Genomic DNA, 8789 nt, shown 5'->3' with positions numbered 1-8789 from the left:
CCCTCTTTCCCCCCTCCCCCCCCCCCCGCCATCTCCACTCCCACCCACCCCCCTTCCCCCCCTCCCCCGCCCCGGCCCTCGGGTGTGGGTGGGGGGGGGGAAGAAGGAGGAACGATGACGACATGAGCTTCTTTTTTTTTGTAGCTCGGGATCACATGAGCAAGTGTGTCATGCATAATTCATGCACTGTGTTACATGTTCATCCATCAAGGGAAAAACAGAGGCTGTTTTATATACACTTGGTCCCATAACATTTGTTCATGATGGTTGTCACGAGTAGGCGTGATGATGACCGGTTTCAAAATATTCCCAAGTTCATTCATTGTTATCAGCCATTTGTTATTATGGGAATCGTTTTATCTATATTAGGATATTCGTTTAGGGAGCCAGCCTATCACTACAACCACTACTATTATCATCATCGCAGGTGGGCGTGTGTGCTGGGATTAGTTTCGGAATGAGGATAATCCATGTACCGCCTCACACTAGTGTGCCCTGGGCATTCTTTTTTGTTTCTGCGATTGCCGTTTAAGAGAAAGGGCAGACCACCTTCTTGGCATTTAAAAATCAGGGTCGGGATATCACACGCTTCTTATCTCTCTTTTTCCCTCTCTTTTACCATTTCAAGATTATACGTTTCCATGACAAAGGACAAGGCTGTAGTGACAAGTAGGGGATGGTTATAGGTCTTGTTGCATAGATGCATAACATGGCTCACCTGGGCAAGTCCCTGATGTCGTTGCGCACCGTGGTTATTCGGGCCAGTATCCTGAAAACACAATGATTTCATATGAAAAGGCGATCGAGAACAACGCCTCTGCTTTGGAAGGTGGTAAGTACTGCTAACGTCACTTGGACGGAGACAACCCCCCTTTGGGACATGAGACACTCAATGGGAACTAGACATTCGCATGACCAAGGATGGCGAGATTATCATGATGCACGATATGACCCTGAATCGCACCACGACGGGTACAGGCAACATTGGACAAGTGAACTGGCATGGATACATTGATGGCCTTGTGACCAAAACCGATCCCCCACAACCGATACCCCGTTTTAAGGATGTTGTACAACTCATGCTTCGACGAGATGTGATTGACAAGAACATGTACATGATTGTGGATATCAAGGTATGTATGTTGTTGTTGTCATGGCAACAACAAATGAAATCAACGGGTCAAAGGCACATGCTTACCATGATCTCTTTCTCTCTTTTAGTTTGATAACCCAATAGCGATCCTGAATGCTGTCCACGACCTACTAAAAGCAGAATTCGCTGATCACATGAAGACCTTGGCTCGCCAATTGGTGATTGGTATATGGCACGTTGACTTTTTAAAGACGACGCAAGATCTGTTTCCCGATTTCAAGATATGCTTCATTGGATTATCCCTGGATGCCGCTCGCAAGTACTTTTTTGATGCCGCAGACTTACTCAGCATGCCATTCGCTGCCTTGGCTGATAAGGAAGGCCACGAATTTATCCAAGAAGCCCATGCCCGTGGTAAACGTGTAGCCACTTGGACCGTCAATGATGTTGAACAGATGCATGAGTGCTTAGCCATGGGCGTGGATGCTGTGGTTGGTGATCACGTGCAAGTCATGGTCAAGCATTTGCGTGAAACGCTGGAAGGTCTTTCGGTTGATGAATATGCCGATTACATTACAAAGAGCACCTATTTAAGCCATAGACGCACTCGAGTTTACTTTTATCTTTTGAAAAAGGCAATGCACTATGCTAGCCGTGGGTACATTGGAATGTAATAATATATCTATATCCATACGATTCTACTACTACTATTCCTTTGTCTTGTTGCTGTTGTTGTTGGCATCTTCGTTATGGACAATGGATCCTTTTTCATCCACCTCAAAGGATGCTCTTACGCGTTCTTCAGGATGATGTTCTTGTTGTTGTGATTTGGCTGCTCGTAGTAACACGATATGTCTGAATAACAATAATGCACCCACGCATCCACCAAAGACCCAGATGCCATAGACAATGAACCATGCAGGTCCTGAACGATGCATGGCAAAGCCAATAGGGATGTTCACCACGGCGAGCAGCAACAAGACACGACCCAACCACACATGTAAACCATTATGCCACGGCCTTGCAGCGCCCTTGGCACGTCCTCGTACGCGAAAGATGATATGATTGACGACACCCAATAGGATCTGAAACCATGCACCTGCTACTACAATAAGACCAATAATCTGTTGTCATGTGTATGTGAGTAGGTAGGATAATGCACAACACCACTATGCAGGCAGGCTATTCATACCATATGGGGTTTAGCTCGGAATCCCCCTGTTGCAATGATGCCAAAGGCAGCTGCCACCGTCATTGGAATGGTCACACAGATCGCCATGATCAATTTGTGCGCTTTGGCCCACCACGGCTTATCATGTTCTCGTCCCCAAGCAGATAATGCAATCGCTGCTGGTACAGCAAGAAGCCAAACAAAAAGCATCAACCAAATATGTGCATCAATGAGCGTTTGCTTTTCCATCATTATTTCGTTTCGTAGTAGGCGCGTTGATTAGGAAAAAGAGAAAGAAAAGAAAAAGAGAGAAAGAATGTGCAATAAAGGGGGAAAGAGAGAATGAAGCGAATATGTGTTAGGTGGGGGAGATCTATAAACAAGCGATAAAGTGTGTGTGCGTGCGTTTGTTTGTTTGTATAGAGAAAATCTTCTAGACTAGATTCACGGCATCAAGCAATTGTCCAGAGGGTTCCTTCATGTGGGCAGGTAGATATTGTAGAATGCTTTCAAACAAGTGGGTGCGCTCCTCAAACGATTCCTTATCTAAACATGCATCCATTCAATGAATCCTTATCCGTCTTACTGCTGCTGCTGTTGTTGTATGATACTTACCATCGTCATCATCATCATTATCCGCAAAGGATCGTTTCGTCTGCTCTTCTTGATCGGTAATTTCCGATGATAAACATAATTCGGCACACAATTGCTGAAATTGACTGGCTTCTTCCCTGATTGTGTGATCAACAATGGTGGCTACCTTGGATTGTAGATATTCGAGCGCCTTCAATGTGGCATCATTGACCGCTTCAGTATTACAGCCCCGCTTTGGTGCATTAGCCCGTCTGCAAAGTTCACGCATACGCTGCATCCGAATCATTAAAAGACAATGGCGAAAGATACTAGCTGGATCAGGCCTACTTTTTGTGTGAGAAACAAAGAGAAAAAAGCATGTACAAGGGAAACACTTACTTTGTTAACCGTAATTCCCAAAAATCAGCCAACCTTCGACCACCACCACCCGTAGCAGTATAGGCACTACCTGGCTCACCAGGGTTTCCACCAAAGATGTAATGTGCTTTTGTGGATGGATTGTAGACCATTTCATGTGCATAACGTGGTGTTGGATATTCATCATCGCGTTGTGTCTCCCGCTGATTTTTTGATTGATAGACGCACTTCCATTGGTTTTGTTGAATGCTGTAAATCCATAACTCATTGGCAATCATTTCAGAAGCTTGACGATGCTTGTATCCAGTAAGCACATGAATCTCCTGTTGGGCGCTTTCCATGATGGCACGTTGCGTAAAGCCTGCTTTGGGACCGAAGCTCTTGGCGTATTCTGATCCGATATCAGTTAATCGATCTTCATCAATTTGATAGCGTAGCAGATCCGTAAGATAATCTTTCACACGTTGCCCCGCAAATATGTACAAGGATCGACACGTGGGATCAAACAACATCGAGTGGCCGACACGTGACGTGAGGGGTTGATCATCATCCATAAATCGAGCCGCTTCATTGACGGCATTGAAGCTCGTTGAACGAGAAGCACCATCGTCCCTAGTAGTAGTAGACGTAGTAGTATAAGTAAGGGTGACCACTTTTTCATTTGATGAGGACGACGATGACGTACCGAATCATTTGCCAAGTATTAGTGGGGATGTGATATGAATAAAGGGGACCATAATTGTAGCCGTTGGATTCTCCAAAGAGCCGACCGCCAAACACAAACAATTCAGAGGACATGGTATCAATGCACATTTGATGATCATACAAGAGTCCAGGTCCACCTTCCCTCTAAAGATAAAATGTATGAGCTATCCTGCATGCTGTTGTTTTCACGTCATACGAACCGCTGTATTGTCGCTGATTTTCACCCATTGATCGTATTCCACAAAGTACCGATAAAAGTCGGATTCCAAGTTGGCTGTCATGACGACCGATGACTCAATAAATCGACCCAAGACAAAGATGGACTTGGTATCAGGATCAAAGCATATCTTGTGGCATGATCGAGGGCTTGGGCCACCCTGACTAGTATTCCCATTAGCTTGCTTGCTTATAAATACCGCCCAAACATGTTTGTTACTTACAGCTCGGTGTTGACGCTGATGAGTTGCCATCGCCCTTCGCGTATGTGATAACACCAAAGATCGGCCAAGTCATGTTGTCCATTCCAACCACCGAACAAGTAAATCTTTTCCTCTTCAGTGTCGATACACATTTGATGTCCTCCACGACCACAGGGTGCATCACCATCTAGCATAGTGTTGTTGTCAGCACACACATGCATACGCTCGTTGACTTTTCACATCTACCTTCTGTGGTGGACCATATCCGCTTCCATGTTGGCTTGTATTCAGCGTTATTGATGTACTCGTTGAAAATGTTGCATCCATGGGCCTCTTCAAGAACATGTTCCGCAGCGTCGAAATCTGATTCCAAGACGAGGTATTTGTGTAAATCGGATAAGAAAGGATGCTCCAACTCGACCCCAGTGCGATTCTTGATCATGTAGAAAATATCCATCATGTTGCGCTGACGAAAATGCTTAAGGCACAGCCGTAATGTCTCTCGTTCACGATACTACATACGACTCCTTTTTAATCACTCGCATTCTCACCCTCATCCACGTCTTCCAAGAAAGGCTTACATTTTGGTATTCGTTCATGACAAGCTCCATAATTTTTGGATCACTATGACCACGTAAATCAACATGCCAGATGCTGTAATTGAAATTGGGACCATAGGTGGCAAGTGGGACAATCTTGATATACTGGATGGGGAATACCTGCCAACAACAGCGTTTGAGTCAAAGATCCACGCACACACGCATACACATGAACTACTCACCACATTGCGTAAAGAATGCACGAGCGGGAATATTTCTGCTTCAGGGTTGTTTTGGAGTCCTAATTGGATGATGCATTGATTAAGTTGCTGTTGCTGCTGCTGCTGCTGCATGAAATTGCCATGTTACCATTATGCAGAATCTCCACCATGTCCTCTGGATCCATTCCTCCATACACTTTGAATTCCCGTAGATTGCATACATGGGCTATATACACCAAAGATGAATGAATAAAGAGTATACACAACACACACCTATATATGATTACCTCGATGAAACTTGCCAAACATGATGGAACCTAGAGTCGATGTTACCAAGTCGATTCGGGGAATTTTTACGTTGCGTTGACTTACAGGCTACGGCAGGTTGATCCAACCGTAAGACGAGATATTGAGTTTGGTCGTGCGTGCCAGAAGACCATCGCGATGACTGATCAGAGGGTTTGTTGACTCGAATATTGTGTGGGTGAAAGGTGCCACAATAGGAAGAATACTCGTGAATTGTATAGTCGAGACGTACTGGTGTTTTTGTCGCAATGACCTTGGATACGGCTGCTGCTGCTTCTGCTGCTGTTGCATAATGGTCAGCATTGGCAACACCCCATTCACACGTACACACACACACTTGCCTCGATCGTTGGTCATGCGTCCCATGGTATAGCTTGTAGCAAGGCCACCACTACTACTACTTCCCGCAGCAGCGGCATGGGCACCATCCAGAGATTGCTGCATTGGACGAGCTGGGAAAGGGCATGCGGGCATAGCAGAAGAAGGGTACACAAAGGAACACGATTCGGCGCTTTGATGATGATGATGTGCTGCTGCTGTTTTAGTAACATTCGGCTCGGCCGTTGTTCTCAATGATGAAAATGAAGGCATAGAAGCATCTACATCGCATTGATTATGACAATCCATTGTGTGTAAAACAAAACAATAAAGGAAAAAAGGAAATGAAGTCGATTCCCCCCATTCTTTGCTTGCCATATTCTGGTTCAAATGAAAAGATTTCTACTTTTCCCGGGATAACGTTCGTCGTCGCGTGCTTTATTATAGTTCAACATGCTCGAGCATCTACAAGGTAACATGTCAATAACCCAAGTGCTGTAGAGCATATCTACTACCACCACTACTTGCCTGTTTATGAGGTAAAAAGGCCAACCAATCCGATGTCGTTGTAGGAAGCAAGCCCATTGCATTGACTTTGTACACACCCAAAAGCACTGTCAATAAATGAAGGCCAATAAACAAAAGCTTCGGAACAATCAATTCTGCAGCTGTTTCCTTGGATTCAAAACGACCAAATGCTTCAAAAGAGAGAGGGTCAATAGGAGTGGATATGGGCACAACATCATTTACTTACTTTGTTGCAATGACATGATGGCTTTGGCTGGGTTCAAGAAGAGCATGATTGTGATCATGACACTAAAGATCTGCACACCGTTACCGGTCATATAAATCATGATGGCATTCATAGGAATACTCTTGGCTGGACCCCATGCAACATCCCAAGCTCTCTATATTGGGTATTAACAAACATCATCCAGGAGTTTTCGACAAAACATACCCGAATCTTTAATGCACTATCGTTATGAGCATCTTGTGTTGTCGTTTGTCGTGCTGACTTCTATGCTATTGTTCAGTGACCTTTTATCCTCCTCCTCTACCTCCTCAAGTAGTCTCGAACTTACTGAAGCCCCCTTGGATTGTGAAAGTGCACCTGGCTCGTATCCCACAGGATTAGCAACCGCTTTTGTCCTAATGTAAAAGAAAAGGTTGGTCCCGCCATCGACACACCAATGCTGTACCTCACCTTTTGTTTGCACTTATTGAAGCGTAATCGATCGACCAGTCCGGCATGTTGTAGCTGAGATGTGGGCGCGCCGCGTTGCAAAAGAGACGACAACCTGTAGTGATTTTGCGGAACCATAACTCCCACTCCCATTCATGATCCTCCACATTGGGATGTGTTGCCACCCAACCATTGCCCATCATTGTTGCCATGCAACCCCATTTCTGAAGCCCTCCAATAAAAATGCTGTCATGTATATACATTCATTTCAAAAGATTCAAATTGAATCATGTTATCGACGACGTGGAGCACCTGTTGAAACCTTTTGCCTAAAGTATCACAGCAATAGAATAATAATCAAAGTGTCGTTTCCACCTTATTTGCCAAGTTACTTTACGTTTGGCTGAAGTATGAGCGCACAAGTGAGGGAGCATTCATAACCACAATACATACTCACAAACAAAAGCAGGTTGAGTATTGATGATTGAAAGCACATGGGAGATAGCATGAGCTGGAGATGGAGCGGTTAGTGTAGGTCATGTGATTCAGCTCTTTTCTAGCATGGCGGTCCCCCCCCTCAAGCAGAGTTTAAATCCATTGCATTGCACCCAATACACATTGCTGTATCTGAATTCGTCTTGTCACTTTGATTCCTTTAAACCATGGAAGTTACCCATGAGCTACATGGTGATGGTATTTGGGTCATCTCATGCTTCATGGATGATCTCAGGAATATGGGCAGTAAATGGATTGGCCTGAGGGCAGATGCCATCTAGAGGATATAGAGGTTATACAAATGCTGTAGTATCACATCTTTCATCATGTACATGTTTTTATATTGATTGGAGATACCAATGAGAAGATATATGATATTATAATTGAAAGGGATCAAAGGAGGTATATAAACAAGGACTAAAATTGCTTCAAGCGATTTTCAATATTCTTGGTGATGCAGCTGTTTGCCTTTGATATCGGCGAAAGCGGATCATGTGGTGCGTAGAGCTATCAATATGTAGTATCGTGACAATGAGCATTACGATGATATCTGATCTGATAATTGCCTTGCATCCTTACCTATTTTCCCTTCAATAAAAGCTTTTATCATTATACCTCTCGCACCGTTTATATCTTGATCCATGACTACGCCACAGTTCCCACAATGGAAAAGCTTGCTTCCACCGAAATGAGGATGGCACCATCCACATTTGGAACACATTTTACTTGTATATGCCTCATTTTGGACGACGACGATCTTCCCGCTCATGTTCGCTACAGAACCATTTAGGTCAAATGTACCATTGTGTAAAATAGATGCCTACCTTTTTGCTTGAGGCGTTGCCGGAATTTGTAATGCTTCCATTTCAACATCAGACGAGTTGTTGTGTCGCTGACCACTCTTTCTTTTGCCTCGATCTGAAGTATGCTTGACCATATTGCTCGTTTCAGATATCGAATGTGTCCAGATGTTGACCATGTTGCCGTTCCCGATAACATGTATCTTCGTTTGACCATCCATCAACGTTGTCAACTCGTTCAGGGGATCCTGATTTGACCTTCATTGCATTGGACACATAAGCCCTTCACGACCTCCTTGTGCTTGCATGCATCTGTGGGTGTCTTGATGATGTCATACAGCATGCGATAGAAAAGCCTTGAAGCAATCATTGAGGAATTGCCATTGTTCATTGACTTGGTGGCACCTTCGCGAAAGATTCTAGCGATTTTGTGTCGACGCCACGTGGCTAGCTCGCTGCGCTGCCGGCGCAAAAGATACTTGTTATATACATTGATGCTGCATAGTCGGTGAGTATATAAACGAAGAGGAATGTATAAACGATAGTTACACCTACCACAAAGGGTTCATCAAGGAACACAGCCAAATG

General features: G+C 44.4%; 4 protein-coding genes across 4 annotated transcripts; 1 reads left to right on the top strand and 3 right to left on the bottom strand.

Annotated features, from left to right (window-relative positions):
- Nucleotides 1–641: 641 nt before the first annotated feature.
- Nucleotides 642–1767, top strand: O0I10_013019 (uncharacterized protein; the record flags this gene model as incomplete). Its single annotated transcript, XM_058492885.1, has 4 exons — nucleotides 642–669; nucleotides 728–832; nucleotides 904–1133; nucleotides 1222–1767. 4 exons carry the CDS (start codon nucleotides 642–644, stop codon nucleotides 1765–1767), a joined length of 909 nt encoding a protein of 302 aa, XP_058336352.1.
- A 33-nt stretch (nucleotides 1768–1800) lies between these two features.
- O0I10_013018 (uncharacterized protein) lies at nucleotides 1801–2513 on the bottom strand (the record flags this gene model as incomplete). The annotated part of the gene is made up of 2 exons (XM_058492884.1): nucleotides 1801–2217; nucleotides 2286–2513. 2 exons carry the CDS (start codon nucleotides 2511–2513, stop codon nucleotides 1801–1803), a joined length of 645 nt encoding a protein of 214 aa, XP_058336351.1.
- A 184-nt stretch (nucleotides 2514–2697) lies between these two features.
- O0I10_013017 (uncharacterized protein) lies at nucleotides 2698–6032 on the bottom strand (the record flags this gene model as incomplete). The annotated part of the gene is made up of 13 exons (XM_058492883.1): nucleotides 2698–2810; nucleotides 2880–3181; nucleotides 3237–3827; nucleotides 3901–4064; nucleotides 4121–4301; nucleotides 4361–4526; nucleotides 4586–4853; nucleotides 4921–5058; nucleotides 5121–5179; nucleotides 5248–5325; nucleotides 5387–5416; nucleotides 5472–5684; nucleotides 5741–6032. 13 exons carry the CDS (start codon nucleotides 6030–6032, stop codon nucleotides 2698–2700), a joined length of 2595 nt encoding a protein of 864 aa, XP_058336350.1.
- A 132-nt stretch (nucleotides 6033–6164) lies between these two features.
- O0I10_013016 (uncharacterized protein) lies at nucleotides 6165–6974 on the bottom strand (the record flags this gene model as incomplete). Its single annotated transcript, XM_058492882.1, has 6 exons — nucleotides 6165–6188; nucleotides 6252–6421; nucleotides 6478–6631; nucleotides 6682–6741; nucleotides 6806–6872; nucleotides 6928–6974. 6 exons carry the CDS (start codon nucleotides 6972–6974, stop codon nucleotides 6165–6167), a joined length of 522 nt encoding a protein of 173 aa, XP_058336349.1.
- Between the last annotated feature and the right edge of the window lie 1815 nt (nucleotides 6975–8789).

The sequence above is a fragment of the Lichtheimia ornata genome, assembly GCF_029851405.1.
Source record: "Lichtheimia ornata isolate CBS 291.66 chromosome Unknown scaffold00204, whole genome shotgun sequence".
NCBI classification, from domain to species: Eukaryota; Fungi; Mucoromycota; class Mucoromycetes; order Mucorales; family Lichtheimiaceae; genus Lichtheimia; species Lichtheimia ornata.
The sequence above is the reverse complement of the archived record's forward strand: the minus strand, read 5'-3'. Positions and strand labels throughout refer to the sequence as shown.